General features: G+C 39.8%; 1 protein-coding gene across 1 annotated transcript in view; it reads right to left on the bottom strand.

The window, feature by feature from the left end:
* Positions 1-1,878: 1,878 nt before the first annotated feature.
* The window catches only part of LOC136877449 (zinc finger protein chinmo), a 314,891-nt gene continuing 300,111 nt past the window's right edge, over positions 1,879-16,658 (bottom strand). Inside the window, exon 6 of the mRNA XM_067151500.2 lies at positions 1,879-2,103. Within this exon, the coding sequence (XP_067007601.1) occupies positions 2,084-2,103 (20 nt within the window). The 3' untranslated portion in view covers positions 1,879-2,083. The remainder of the gene's footprint in view (positions 2,104-16,658) is intronic.

Genomic DNA, 16,658 nt, shown 5'->3' with positions numbered 1-16,658 from the left:
TCGAGGTGGAAAAAAAATTCCATTCTATATTTTGCAAGTGCATTTTTAACAAACACGGAATTCCTTCTTTTAAATTATGTTAAATTAAAAATACATAATTTCTGAAAGAAGAAGTACCGGTATTTCACATACATATTTTGAACACTGTATGTTGTATACCATCAGAATTTTGCATGTTTAAAGATTATATTATAAATTAGTTTCGATCGCATTTTTTGTCCTTTTTTGAATATGTTTAGATCTTCTTATAGATCCTTTTTAGGCAATTTATAGATCTTCATCTTCCGAGCGCTACTCATGAATCTCCACCTCCTGGACATAAGTTCAGCTGGGATACTTGGTGGTCGCTTAATCGTTTTAGGAGTGGTGTTCGAATACCTAGGGACAACCTCAACAGGTGGGGGTATTTAGAAAAATAGACAGAACCTTGTGATTGTGGAGAAATACAAACTACCCCACACATGTACAACTGTCAAATATGCCCTGTCCAGTGCACAATTTCAAGACCTCGTTCGAGTGACCGAAGAAGGAATTGCTGTGGCTGATTATTGGATGGACTCAGTGTGACCGCACGAAATATATATCTGTAAAGTGCCATGTATTTTTTATAAGTGTAACGTGTATGTTTATATATATATTTGTATTTATGTATATTTGTATTGAATCAACGCTCTGACATGTAATAATAATAATAATAATAATAATAATAATAATAATAATAGCAACAAAGAGTACCTCAATTATCAATTTCTGGCCTATGGTTATTTAATAAAACGTACGGTATTTGTTTTGGTCTCTTCTATTTTCCTTAAAAGTTTTAGTATTAAATGTTGTTACATTCTGGGCTGTATAACATTACCAACCGCAGTAGAAATCATTAACAGTGAATATATCCCTCCAGGTAGGAGTGACGTTAGGAAAGGCATCTGGCCTGAAGCTGGACAAGTCCACTCGCATTCGCGATACCAGCAGGATGTTTTTTAAAACCTACAGAAGAAGAATAGGAAGAACATCTCTTAAAGGTTAAAAGATGTTTGGTTATCGGAACTGCAAGAGTTCTTTTACGCGCCGAAAGGCAAGGACTTGCCGCATTTAACTCATATCCCACGTATTTTAGTTAGGATCGCACGCGCTACTTTGGGAAGAGAAGGAAAAATTGTAACCAACTGCGCCACTGAACTCGGCATGGACAATGGCTGTGGAGGGTTAACAGAATGAAATTAACACAGGATACCGCAGATCTCAAAGAAAAATCTACCCCGCTATCGCTTTGCTCAGCACACCTTTCACAGGTAATCACGGAGATTTGAACCCACGAAGCAGCAGTAAAATGTGAACTTCAAACCGTCAGGAGTACAGAGTGATCGATTTGTAATCACATTATATTTAAGGATGTATACTGAATATACTCGCCAACGTCTAAGTACATTTTAACTGAAACTAAATTACACTTTGTGATCTGAAATGCCATTAAAACTTGTTACTTATTTTCGTTTGAAATACTTATGATCATAGTTCAGAATTGAAATATAACAACCCGAAAATAATTTTCTTCTGTACGTACACCCTTAGGTTCAAGTTCACAGACTAATCAACGCCACTACAAAGTTTTGAAGTTCAAGTATTTAAATTAGCAATTTCAGATTAAAGTCCTCTTTGTATAAATCTTACTCGTTTATTGCTTCATTAGAGCTCATTTGGCTGAAGGAACTTATGAAAGTTTCAGACTCCTTGATGTTAACTACAACAGCTTCTTTATTTGGCGATCAAGTGGATCAAGTGGTATGAATTGTGATATTCAGGAGGGGAAGGGCATTTCTAAAAGAACCGGCTACCTTATATAAACAAGTACAGCGAATTCAGGATAATTCATGGCAATTTTCCTCTTCTGCACTTCATATTTAATGGTATCATGCCGGGCTTTTTTTCCCTGTATTCCAGTATATGAGTTCGGCGTTTTTTCTCGCATCAGTCCATTCCTGTCTGTAATTTCGGCTTTTCTAAGAAACACTTGTGTGATTTTAGTTTCTCTTTAAGAGGGATCTCCTTCTGCTTGTAGGTCCCTCTCTACCTCCGTGAACTACTATCCTTTGGGTTTGCTGGCTAGAACATAGGGAAAGATCCGTTTGGTTACACAATCATTGCAAAAACAGCTTAGCAAATGCAACTTACATAAAAAAGAGTAAAAGAGTATTTTATAAGGAGTATATCAACTCGAACACCAAGAAACAAATGATAATACGACATATGTCACCCAATCGAAACGCAGTTTCCACACCAGGCACAAAGAACACAAGAATGTCGACATTCGCATATACAACAAGTCCCACATTTCACAGATATCAGCATAGATCTTAAAATACTACACATTAAAAATAAGAAAAAGTAGTTTACTGTAAAGGATGAAATAGAAATACAAATAGAAAAAGAAGCCAACCAAAACAACCTCAACGATCACACACGTCAGAAAATTTCCCCTGCAATAGCAGGAGCCCAAGAAGATAAACTTAAAAACATTTCCACACTTATTAAGGCATTAAACACAGAGTTTTAACATAACATGTTCTAATACTTGCTCGTGATACCCATATTTAATCAATAACATTTACAAATTAAATATAGTCTAAATAAAAATTATATACTCAAAATCAAAGTGATTTCAAACAGAATCTGATGCTGTTCTTTCAGGAGAGAAACATGTAATTCTGTTAGTATTTAAATATATTTCCCAGGTATGTTCTAGAACAGTACATCGAATTTTTTTCATTGTTTTAGACAGACCGAAAAATTTAAAGATTGTATATTAACTAAAACCAAACCGAAAAGAAAATGACTTCCACTTTAACAAATCATCAGATTAATTAAACAATAGATCTTATATTCCAATTTGATTGGGGAAGTAGATTTTGAGATAATGAGTACCTTTTTGATAAAAACGAAAGTCGTGGTTAGTGGTCAATGAAAACGGCTACAGTGATTTTCCAGGATAATTTGATTAGTTATAACTAGCTGTTACCCACGGCTTTGCTCGCGTGAATTTCATAAGTTGATAAAAAATTAATTGTTCCTCGGTACTGCACTAAGACGTTATCTGAAAATCCCTAAAGTATAAAAACTCGCCGAAAAATTGCATTTCATTTACCCCAAGAACCTCTTTGTAAACCACGTTTGTGGCATTGCCTTTTGTGGCTGAGATGACCAAGCTACTGGGAGAGCCAAATCTGGAACATGCGACATGGAGCTCTACATGTGAGAAACAGTCCTCTTTCAAGTCTAAAAAGAGAGAAAGTGTTTCTTTATTTCTAAAGGAGATTCCAAATACCAATTTTCACGTTTGTTTTGAGATATAGGTATCCTCATGAAGATAATTCAACCCCTTCTTCACTTATTTTCGATCTCCAGGTTAAGTTGATTTTCCGAAAATAAAAAGTACGTGTTTCTTTATTTTTAAAGGAGATTACAAATACCAATTTTCACGTCTGTAACATGTTAGGTTTAAGAGATATACTGGGTTATGCTCATTTCAAAAACTGCCCCACTTCTTGGCTGAGTGGTCAGTGTTGAGGCCTTCGGGTTACAGGGTTTCGGGTTCGATTCCGGGCTGAGTCGGGGAATTGAATCGCGTGTGAATAATTCTTCTTCTTAATATTCACTCAACACACCACTTTACCAACCACAACAGGAACACGCCTACACATGGGCGTTAGGAAGGGCATCCAGCCGTAAAACAGGGTCAAATCCACACTTACACACCCGCGACTCCATAAGTAGAAGAAGAAGATACTAATTTTAAAAATTCACCAGCCTTTTTTTTATTATTCCTCGCTGCTGTAAGCATACTGGAGCTGACGTTGCCATGGTCACGTCCGTTCGTTTCTTTATCCGATTCCTAGAGCAGGGGTAGTTTGGTTCCAATATCTCGACAACGGTTGGTTCTAGGGCCTTAAAACATGGTTTTTGGGCCCTTATGGCTTACCGAGTTTTGTTCTTTGCGTCAAGGGGCTTAAAATGAGCTTTGTCTCGTCCTTGTACGACAAATTCGATTTCGCCTATGTTAGTCCATTATTTTGATATTTTTATATCTCCCCCCGTTGCCTCCCTCTCGAGTTGTTTTGAAAATAAAATACAGCCCATGTTACTCACTGGCAATGTAGCTTTCTATAGGTGAAGTAACTTTTAAAGTCAGCTAAGTAGTTTTTGAGTCTATCCGTTACAAACAAATATACAGATTTTCCTCTTTATAATATTAGTATAGAAAATGAAATCAGTCAGAATGCGTGGTAGAGTGAATAGTATTGTGATATTTTCACCCAAACTTAAGTTACTTCCACCTTAATGATTATGCAAAGCTATTTGTTGCCATTACTTCACTTACTGTAGTAGCTTTGGATATCGCGGACTATAGCATCGTGTGCTTAGTGAAATACATCTGATATCTAGTTGATCCTGGAAGAGGGCGTTGCCCGTCAGTTTGGTTTCACAGCAGTCAGAGCAAAAATATCACTCTTCTACCTAAGTTTGAAAGCTTCTGAATATACAATCAAGGGACTCAAGTACCAACCAGTGGGTTCGAATAGAAGTCCGAATCAAATTTCTGGAATCATAAACTTGGTGACAATGAATTCCAAATTGCCATCAACCTATACAGCTGTGGACCCAATTAAACCACTCCCAGACTGAACGTATAACATATCTTAAGAACGGCAAATAGTTCTCGAAACATTTAATCACACTGTAGTATTATAGCCTGTGTTAACGAAAACTGTATCCAATGGAAGCTGAAGGAGAAGTGAACCCCCTTCTCTGTTCTATATCCTGTATTTGTACGCCTCATTAACACTATTTTTACCTAGATGGGGCTTTCTTGCAATGACTGTGTGTCTTTAGCATCCATCGGCCCTTCAGGAAAACAACTAAAATAGTACAAAAGTGAAGACTCCGAATGCATAAGCCAACCAATGAATGATAGTCAGGGTGCTGTCTACCTCGAAGTGCCATCCGATCATTCATCTGGAGTTAAAGAGGGGGAAAGCCTTCAGTTTTACTTCTAGTGAGAAAACGTGATAATTGAGGGACAGAATAACTGAATTCTCAAGAAGGCTACCGCAGATCGAATCCCGGCCAATGCATGAAGATTTTATAAAATCAATAGACACTTCCCTGTGGTCCGGATGTGAATCACTAACGTTCAGTTCAGAATATCTATTATGAATATTCGGGTATTCTAGGAAATTTTCGATTATACAGACCACTATCTCATTTGCAGTGAAGTAAGTATCACAAGTCTTAGGATAGAGAGAGTTAATTCTAAGTGGGGACAGATAAAAAAGAAGTCAGCTCCCAGACGAAACTGCGAGAGCTGTAAAAGAAGTAGTAGCAACGTACTCCAGACACTCGCAGGAGACCGGGCATGCGCAACTAGGGTATGTGAGCAGTCAGGTATTGTCGATGTGTAGTGTGCATTTGACGGGCATCTAGTTGGGGATGTTCTTGCTGTGTGGCGTTGAAGTGAAGAGTGTTGATTTCACCGCTCAAAAGCATGTTTCCCAAAGATGATCAGCATTCGTGTATCAAAATTGAGGTTACCGGTGGCAAAAATGCATCAGAATGTAATAGAGGATCACGTGAAGCCTGTGGCAAGAATGCATTACCGTATAGGACGATTGCACGATAGGTGAAAGCATTTTGTGCGGGTCGGAATGAGACTGAGGATTTGTACCACACGGGTCGGCCGTCCATTCCTCAAGATCAGATTGATATCGTGAGTGGTCTCGTAAGTAATCCCTCCGCGGCCACCGATTTCCTAACGTGGCATCTGTACTCCGCGCAATAAGGTGCTTCGTTGTAGTCATCCACAGAGAATGCCTTGCCAGCGGTCCTCAACGACTTTCCGACATTTGGCAAAAGGTTAATAGACTTTGGGGGTGACTATACTGAAGGAATGTTCATTAAATATTGCGTTCTATCAAGATTGCCACAATTTTATTTGCAGTCCTCGTATATTTACATCGATCTGTATTCAGTGAGTGTAAATGGAAGTTAAAGCTGGGCTGAGTGTAAGCGGGAGTTAAAGCTGGGTTGAGTGTAAGCGGGAGTTAAAGCTGGGTGAACCTGGGATATCTTATTCGTAAACTGAAGTAACGGACATGAAAGAATACGTTTATTGATGATGAACATTACAGGCCTCCCGCCCAAATACATGTTCCCGTTAAACAGCAAAAAATAAAAAAAATAAACAAAATATACTATGTGGACACTCACATGGGCAGAAAATCGGGCTACATGTAAGCGCCACCGCTATGACTACCTTAACTCTAAATACCCTAACTTAATTTTGTGACCCCTCACACGGGCAGAAACCAATCCACATGTGAGACGCCACCCCTATAACTACTGACCGGCCGTGCCGTCCCCCCCCCTGGTGAGGAAAAAAGGAACCTCCCTCCCTGGACGACATGTCCGGCCCTCTATACATTTGACAAACCTAGATCCTCACCATTCCGTTTGACGACAGGCTACAAGTGTGCTGAAGTCCAGCTCCACATGTAACCTGCCCCCTCCCTCCTTTCTCGACCTCTATTTATTAACACTTGCCCAACATTTGGGATAGAACCGCCCTATCCCTCCCTCTTAAGTCGTTCCCTCCCCCCTCTTCCTACAAAACAACAATAAAAATAAAAATTTACTCAGTCTACTATGTGGTCACTCACATGGGCGGAAAACCATGCCGCAGGACATGAAAGTAGCAAGAATGATTCACGTATAAACTGATGAAGTAAAGCGATGAAGGCTAAGTCAGGAATGAACTCGATGGATGAACCTGTACGTATCAACCAGCTTCGATGGTAGGCGTGTGAGGTGAATGAAAGAGGATACCTAATTCGGCCATGGAGTAATGGGAGACCAAGGCGACGATGGTTAGGCTCGGTGTTTAAATACTTTATTGACAAGGCACACAACACAGCTTAAGACCACTGACCCAATTATGTCAAAGCAATCATGTGACTTCCGTGTGAAAGTATCTAAATGAGGCCACAAAGTTAGTTGGAAATAGGGAGTTGTGGAGACGCGTAGCTAACTCACAGACACGTGCAGACTCTGTGTTCGAAGGCATAACAGTCTACAACGAAGATTTTATTTTTACAAATTTGCTCTATGTCTCACCGACACAGATAGGTCTTATGGCGACGATAGGATGGGAAAGGGGTAAGAGTGGGAAAAGGCGGCCGTGGCCTTAATTAAGGTACAGGTATAAAAATGCGAAACCACGGAAAACCATCTTCAGGACTGCCGACAGTGGGGTTCGAAACCACTATCATCCGAATGCAATCTCACAGCTTCGCGACCCTAACTGCACGTCCAACTCGCTCAGTATGTAGGTTATGAATAACAATAATAATAATAATAATAATAATAACAATAATAATAATAATAATAATAATAATAATAATATAATAATAATAATAATAATATCCATTAACTGAGATGTTATGTCATCACGAGAAAGAATAACGAAGTTCTGATCTGTTACTAATAATACAGAAGTTGGCGGCCAGAAACACCTAATAATGCGGTGTGAAACTGTAGCGACTGCATGTCTATATAAAGCGAAACAGTTAAAAAATGGCGTCACTCACAGTATTAGAACACGAATTCCCCTCTTCTAGGATCGTCAGTGGACGAAAATCTTTCGCATCAAAAATGTTTCAGTTAAAAGGTAGGATTATAAAATTTCACTCAAATTTTTGTGGTCAAATTCATACTTTATGTGTAAATAAATAATCGCATTCCCTGGCGCATTTTCAAGAGAAAAATTCGTCTAAAGGTTAAAAGTTTAGCACATATTTGTGAATGTCTTGTGTGCCGTGCAGTACATTACCTGACAATGTATCCTTACGTACCACTCCAGAGACCTACCATACTTGGCCCGTAACAGAGATTATTATTATTATTATTATTATTATTATTATTATTATTATTATTATTATTATTAAACATAATGCAATCTTATTGTGGATAGAGACATTACGTTACGAAACATTACCGGCAAAACGTGTCTTATCCAACTTCATTCCAACAATCGTCATTGTGTCTTTTGTCCCATCGCTCGTTCAAGTTCCTTAGAACTCCACTCGAGTTTTGCTTTTGTCTTTCTTCCATCGCTTCTTTATCCCTCGGAGAACTTTGTGTTTCCCCAAAACAAAGTATTCACTGGTTTTATTCTTTCACCCTCCTTGTTCGCTGTACATCATCAGCTACAGAATATTTCGGTTTATCCTCACGAATCGTAGCTGTAAGTTCACCACGATCATCGCGTTCTTCAAAGTTTTCTCGTAAGATATTCATTAATGTTCTTCAGTACGCCTAACTTCTCAATGTTTTCCAATTCATCTGAATATAAAATATGTAAATAAATTATACGTTTATCTGTACTTATCAATTTTTGCCTTAGTTCTTATCTCGGATTAGGTGTCTTTGTTTTAGTGTTTGTTACGACATCACGGAAAATCAGCCTGACAGAATTGATTGAAACTCAATATTTATTTTGAGGGATGGCGGAGCTATCACTACGCTAAAGACAGGGGTTCACCAAAAATACACGGACGAGCAGTTGAATTAGAGGTACCAACTGCTTTGGCAAACTGACGCTGTGGTCGGCCCGGTAAACGTAATAGTATGGCGTAGCACGTAGCTGCGATGTTGTGGGACTTCGTACTGGCCGTGTGAGTAATAACTGACCACAGAATGGGCAAGACACGAGATCTTTGCGTATTTGATTACAGGTACCAGGCAAATGGGTCATTCATTCCATCTATGAAGTCGTGCAGAAGATGGGCTTTCCATAGGCTACCGTATCAAGAGTGTTGCATGAGTATGGGGATTCAGGGAATAATACCACTACTACCAGGGTAAACTGTCGTGGAGTAAACGTGATAGTGAAGAAGTTTACCGTCGGCTAGTCTGGATGGTAAGAGGTGTTAGGTGGACCTACAGGACAGCATATCACTAGCAAATTCAGTGCTGGACAACAATGAATTGTGAGCAGCTATGCCATCCAAAACCATCTCCTCGCAATAGGGTACAGGAGTCACCATCCCACAGCGATTCCTCTGCTCACCACATGTCAGAAAGCACAATGACTGACATGGGGAAAGAAACACCGCCTTTGTACTTTCGAAGTATGAATAAAAAATTGTCGCCTGGTCAGATGAGTCGAGGTACCAGTTGGTACACGACTATGGCAGGGTACGGGTTCGTCACCCAGTAATTGAGACAACGGGTCCCTCTTGCCAGTAAGTTACAGCTCAGACGCTGAAAGCAGTATCCTCGTATGAGGACTGTACTTGGTATGGAATGGGACCCTTATCATATCTGCCAATGTCCCTCACCGACGAAGTCACAGAAACCTGCTGTGTGATCATGTCCACCCATTTGTTTGCCTCCAGCTCCCTGCAGGAAACCTTTTCCTGTAGCAAGACAGTGCAACGGTCAATTGCTCCCAAACTGTGGCCGATTGGTCCGATGAACGAGGATGCTTGCTTAGTCTCGGCGGATCACCCAACCTCAATCCTATCGAGCGCATTTGAGATGCTACCGAGAGGGATGTACGGGGCCTGCAACCTGTTCCGACCGATCTCCGTGCATTATTGAAGTTTGTGCAACGGTCATGGATCAGTATGGCTCCCTAATGCCTTCAGTACCTTGTGGAGTCCATGACACGCCAAGTCCCTGCCATCATAAAGGCGAAAGGGGGCGCTACAACACTATTAGCCAGGTACCTCTAAACCAATAGGGAACATGCATGATCCGGGGTTTTAATTTAAAATATGCTAATCTGATTCAAAATTTCATGCAGAATTCAAAAATGTGATCAGAATGTACAAATAATAACTCCAAACATGATAAAAATCTAAATCAATGTACGAAACTCACGTGACGCAAGAAGGCGACCTCATTGGTCTGACGTCATCGTACAGGTTAACTGAATTAGCAGACGAAATAACACATAGTGTGCTGTGAGAAGCAGGATACACTTCGCGTATTTCTACTTTATGTTAGTGTCTGGTTTGGGTAAATTCGAATTCTATACATTGGATAATAATCTGAGTGGTATATTTTAGACTTAAAATGAATCCTGCGCTGACAGTGAGGCAGAAAACTTATAAATGGTGTATAGTACCGATGAGCAATAGCACATCGCATACCATCCCAAACAAATTGTTTATAAATGTTCCAAAGACGCTAAAACTAGGGAGAAATGGATTTTGTCAAGCCGGAGAAATGCTGGTGATATGTCGGAAATGTCTACAGTTTATTTTTTAAAGATCATTTTAACGTAAGTTGAATTTGTTTGAATTTTCAATCGCTTTTCCATGTCAGCTGTTCTAGTGGTAACACTTTGAATTTTAATGTATGATGCTTTAGTTAAATGCTTCATTTACATCTTGGAATATGAAAGTAATAAACAGTGCATTAATTAATTCTGATTATTAAAGTATTCTCCAAACCTAACCTATATTTTGGGTGATCCATGTCCAGGTTATAAACCAAAGGGGTTATGAACCATATTGACAGCTATAATTATACCAATTTATCTTGGCATGCGAAAGTTATTTATGTCTTTATTGAAGAGCTTACATTTGTAAAGATATTTAGGCTATAGCTAAATACTCTATAATATAACAAAAAATAGGCATGTACGTCACGAAAGAAAACAACGTGAATTTAACTAATATATATCTCTACACAAAACCAATGCATGTCTATTGGGGTCTTATAAGTTAACAATGCTCAATTATAATAATTATTATAATATTAGTGAAATAAATAACATAATTGCACACAGGTGAACATAGTGATGTTGGTGTTTAAGATGTTATCCAACTTAGCCTAAGTTTTAGGGTATAGCCTACAAGCCAAGTCAATAAACCGAAGGATAAAAATACCGGGCGAGTTGGCCGTGTGGTTAGGAGCACGCAGCTGTAAGCTCGCATCCGGGATATAGTGGGTTCGAACCCTACTGTCGGCAGCCTTGAAGATGGTTTTCCGTAGGTTCCCATTTTCACACCAGGCAAATGCTGGGGCTGTACCCTAGACCTTTCCTGTCCCATCGTCACCATAAGACCTATCTGTGACTGTGCGATGTAAAGCAAATAGCAAAAAAAAAGTAAGTCACAGTACCCAAAGACATTCCTGTATTGAACGACTAAAATGTCACCAAGACACTTTTCTTGCGTGATATGCTCAGCTTGTTAAAAGCCAAATGTAATTAATGTTATTGGCATTACGCCCGCTGACTACTTCTACGGTTTTCGGAGACGCCGATGTGCAGGAATTCAGTCCTGCAGGAGTTCTTTTACGTGCCAGTAAATCCACCGACACGAGGCTGACGTATTTGAGCACCTTCAACTACCACCGGACTGAACCAGGATCGAACCTGCCAAGTTGGGGTCAGAAGGCCAGCACCTCAACCGTCTGAACCACTCACCCCGACTTGCGAAAACTAGATGAAGTCATATTTATCTTTATCTTTATCATGTTTAACTTTTTTCCTCCACCAAGATATTTAATGTTTTTCTTTCATGGGCCAGGAAGTGGGTAGGACAGTTGCCCCAACCATAAATATATATTTTTTCGGGAATGATAGATTATAGACCTATAGTACTATGATCTTTCTTTCTTTCTTTCTTAATCAGTTTATCCTTCAGGTTTGGTTTTTCCCTCGCACTCAGCGAGGGATTTCACCTCTACCGCTTCAAAGGCAATGTCCTGGAGCGTGAGACTTTGGGTATGATGATACAACTGGTGAGGAGGGTCATTACCTCGCCCAGGAGGCCTCACCTGCTATGCTCAACAGGGACCTTGTTGGAGGATGGGAAGATCGGAGGGGATAGACAAGGAAGAGGGAAGGAAATGGCCGTGGCCTTATGTGCCTGGAGAAGTGGGAAAATACGAGAAACCACTTCGAGGATGGCTGAAGTGGGATTCGAAACCCCTCTAATCAGTTGACCTCCCGAGGCTGAGTAGACACCGATCCAGCCCTCCTACCATTTGTTTTCAACTTACATGGCAGAGCCGGGAATCGAAACCGGGCCTCCGGGGGTGGCAGGTAATCACATTAACCACTACACCACAGAGGCGGACTAGTACTATAATGCTACCTATATATTTATCTTAGTACTGAAATCCGATTTCTTACTTTACTAATGCTGAAAGCCCGAAAAGGTAATGTTATTCTTTAATATGGGAATCATTCTAGAAGGAAATGTTGAAAGTGATGTGATTTCTATCCAGGTTCGTTGTTATCCTAATACTATGAGTTACAATACATTGCACGTATATAAAGGATGCCACTTACAAACTTGCTTTTTATCCACGAATTTCTGCGGCCACAAAAGTCACTATTTTTCAAGAATTATGACATCTACACATGATAGATTGTCTGACTGTGCTGTTTTGAACCTTTCTTCTATCATTTTGAAGTTATTCGCGATCACGAATCATAAACAATCGGCTTTTAGTAACGGCTGACCGAGCTCGATAGCTGCAGTCGCTTAAGTGCGGCCAGTATCCAGTATTCGGGAGATAGTAGGTTCGAACCCCACTGTCGGCAGCCCTGAAAATGGTTTTCCGTGGTTTCCCATTTTCACACCAGGCAAATGCTGGGGCTGTACCTTAATTAAGGCCACGGCCGCTTCCTTCCCACTCCTAGCCCTTTCCTGTCCCATCGTCGCCATAAGACATATCTGTGTCGGTGCGACGTAAAGCAACTAGCTAGTAACGGCTGATGCACAATGGCTGGTAGAGCTGCATGCGGTACTGGATCGTGACGTCACAGCGCGCCGCTTACGTCAGAGGCCGTTTCACTCGCCTTGCGGAAAAGCACTTTTGAACATTTTTTTAATGGTAGAAAACAAGGCAACTTACCTCATTGTAATATGTTTACGTACTATTTCATTGGTGTACTTTTCAAAAAAAAATATTTTTGAAAATTATGCATGTTCCCTATTGCTGATCAGAAGTGCTCATACACTTTAAAGAAAGAAAACTGTGTAGTCGGTATCAAATTTAATTAGAATGCATTATAGTTGAACACAAGTTTCCTGTACTGGTACATTTAAGGGAGGTGGTGCTCAGACTGGTGGCCAGACACCTACTACAAAAGCGAAGTCCTGTAGCGTAGCCGCTTTCATCTCCTGAATGTACCTTATAATCCTAGCATATTTTAATCCACAATCTTCAAACGTTAACCGTTATCTGGCCATCTTATTTCACTATCGCACATCATACGTAGCATGACCTTACAGCCATGCGAGTAGTCACATCTGTTTCAAAAACACCATATTGTAATGATAATTCAATCGAACCTTGATAACAGTACACAGATATCATGTGTTGAAGTGTGGGAAACACTCTGGACGGTTTTGGAAATGAATCCGTCCTTGAAGATTATGCACACTCATTACATACTATTTATCTTAATTGGGGTGGATGATACCTTACGACTAGATAATATCCGACAGTTGTAATTACTTCCCAGGTCTACTAATTCTCCGGATTTAAACGCAACTGACCATATGTAGGACTGCCTCGTTCGTCGTGTTCTCTCTACGAATCCTCCGCCACCCACCCTCAAGCACAAGCAGTTGTGGAATACAGCATAGCTCCAAATATCTGTGAGAACTTCTTCTTCTTCCTCTTAAGACGTCATCTCTAAACGGAAGTAGACGATCCACACGGCCAGCTCCGATCTCGGCGTTGCAGCCATTCCATGTAAATTTATTGGAATATCTCTCAGGATCGTTAATGCGGTGGTTTCCCGTTGCCTTCTGCATCCTAATGCCCTTAATTAAGTCACACCCAGCCTGCCTAGATGCTGTTTGTGCTGTTTTAACATTTCAAAAGCATTGTGTTGACAGTTCCCTCTTTAAAAAAAATACCTAGATCGCTCTTACTGAAGCAACTGTGTATTTTTCAGTAGATTGTATAGATTCGATTAGATTCTATTCCACATTTTATTCATATAAAGTATGAGCTGGACTAGGGGCTGCTGTCCGAGTCGGTAAAGGCGTGCTTGGTTCACCCGGAAGGACATGGGCTCGATTCCCCATCAGGAAGTCGGAAAATTTAAAAAACGAGATTTCCATTTCCGGAGGTGCATATGACCCTGAGATTCACTCAGCCTACTCCAGAAAAGAGTACCAGGTTAATTTCTGAAGGGCAAAGGCGGCCGGGCGTAGAGCTAACCACTCTACCCCGCGGATAGTGGAGGCCTTTACCACCCACCTAGGGACAGTAAAAAAAAAGGGGAACATTACTCAATTTTGGGGGACAGCTACATTTATAGCTGTAATTTTAAAACCACAAGAATTTAAACATTTCGAAAGCATCGTGTCTGACAGATCCCGCTCTATTTTTTTACCAAGATCACTCTTAATTAAAAACATACAAAATTACATTTCCCTCACCTTAATTTTACCATTTATTTTGCGGTCTTTGTGTTGAGTAGCCTTCACCTAAATGAAAACATTCAAAACTCAACAAATTCTGAAATAACAAAATAAATACTGAACATTTTAGAGTCTAAATGTTATCACAAATTTAAAAATAATGGGAAATACGAGAAAAATACATATTTATGGCACTTTTTAGTTTCATCAGTTACATGAAACTTTCTAACAGCACTTGTCCTAAATTTCAAGTTCTAGTTCTAACTATTAAGTATAGAAATACTGAAAACCTCAATATAGGTAAAACTATTGCATCATTTATCTTCCTTGAAACTCTATTTATCGGCACTTCTTTGCACAGATCAAAATATCTCTGTCATTCGGTACATCCGGAAGACTTCTCCAAATATCCTGATTCTTTGCACTTTCAAAGATCTTTTTTCTGCTATTTTGCTTTACGTCGCACCGACACAGATAGGTCTTATGGCGACGATGCGACAGGAAAGGCCTAGGAATGGGAAGGAAGTGGCCGTACAGGTTTAGCCCCAGGATTTGTCTGGTGGGTGTGAAAATGGGAAACCACGGAAAACCATCTTAAGGGCTGCCGACAGTGGGATTCGAACTCACTATCTCCCGAATGCGAACTCACAGCTGCGCGCTCCTTACCGCACGGCCAACTCGCCCAGTAGATCATATTTTGGGGATGGTTACGCTATGTTTAGTTGAAGCTAGATGGCAGGACAGTCGCGTATTGTGTACAGTGGTTCTATAACCTCGCAAGTACAGTCACTGTAGTATTGTGAACATTCGTACCGATGGCAATAACACGAAAATTCGTTCAGATAGAAAGCGAGATAATTGCGGGACATTTACAAAATGTGGGACGGATGGTCACCCTACTTCCATCCGTCCAAGGGGCCTTCATGGACTGTACGGAGACGACTTCGCTAATGTTATAATCTGAGAAAAGAATCGCCTAGATGGCTATTCTTTAGTTTAAATTCATTAGGTCACAGTCTCGTTCCTGTGCGGGTATAACATCTCAGCAATATAAAAGATGAAGGAGAACTGTGCTCCAACGAACGTGAAACATTCTCAGATGCACTCCTAAAATTAATGCCAGTGCTTCTTTGAATGAAAATAATGGAATGAAAATTTTTCTATGTAGAACACAATAGGTTTTGTTTACAAGCATATTTAGATCTCTGAGATCATATGTCTCCAGTCCATTCAACAGCTGGACGCAAACTTCGTCCTTTATCACTTCTCCATTACAGTCTTAATATGCCGTGAGCGTCTTTTAACTCTTCTCTTTCCATTATTTCAAATATTTAAAACCAACGAACATGGCTTAGCTTATCAAGTCTCCCACTCATTCTCTTTCGTCCAGCTGCCATACACAGCAGTTCTTTATCTGAAAAGCAAAACACTGAACGGGACCACAAACCAGCTGACATCAAAGGAGTACGGTTCACAGCACCCTTTCTAAGATATTTCTGAGTGAGATCTCTCTAGCCGGGACAGTAACTGTGTATTTAGTAGTTTACCCAGAAGGACGTGGGCTCGATTTGCCAGTCAGGAAGAAGGAAATTATTTATTTTTATTTTATTTCATTTCAATATAGGCACCTGAGCCAAGGCTCTTCTTGGTGCAATACAAATAAATGACAATGGCAGCTATATTCACAATCTGATTACAAAATAAAATACAGTAAGTATATAATTTAACATGGTGTAAGATATAAGATAGGACAAAGCTTCCTAACCATAATTACCATACTACTTCAGGTATTTAGTTACATTACTTTTGAAGATAGATAAAGTTGGTAACATTTTTATATTTTTTGGAAGCGAGTTATACATAGTTATAGAAAAATGCCAAAGAGAGTTTTGACCATAACTAGTGGAATGAATCTGATTGTAGTGAATATTATAAATAATTCTTGTTTCATAATTATGAATCTGTGAATTGGTAATTACTGATGTGTTTGAGCGGACTAATTTGTTTTGAATTTTATAGATCATAATTATAGAAGCCTTTATGCGGAGGTTTGGAAGTGATAATATATTACAATATTTATACAGATCTTTAGTCGGTGTCAGAATGGGCAGTTTGAAAATTATTTTTAGTGCTCTCTTCCTAAGGACCTCTACCTTTCCAAATAATTCTTTATTACAGCATGCCCAGACATGTATCATATAAGAGATG

This window comes from Anabrus simplex, chromosome 7, assembly GCF_040414725.1.
Source record: "Anabrus simplex isolate iqAnaSimp1 chromosome 7, ASM4041472v1, whole genome shotgun sequence".
NCBI lineage: Eukaryota > Metazoa > Arthropoda > Insecta > Orthoptera > Tettigoniidae > Anabrus > Anabrus simplex.
The sequence above is the reverse complement of the archived record's forward strand: the minus strand, read 5'-3'. Positions and strand labels throughout refer to the sequence as shown.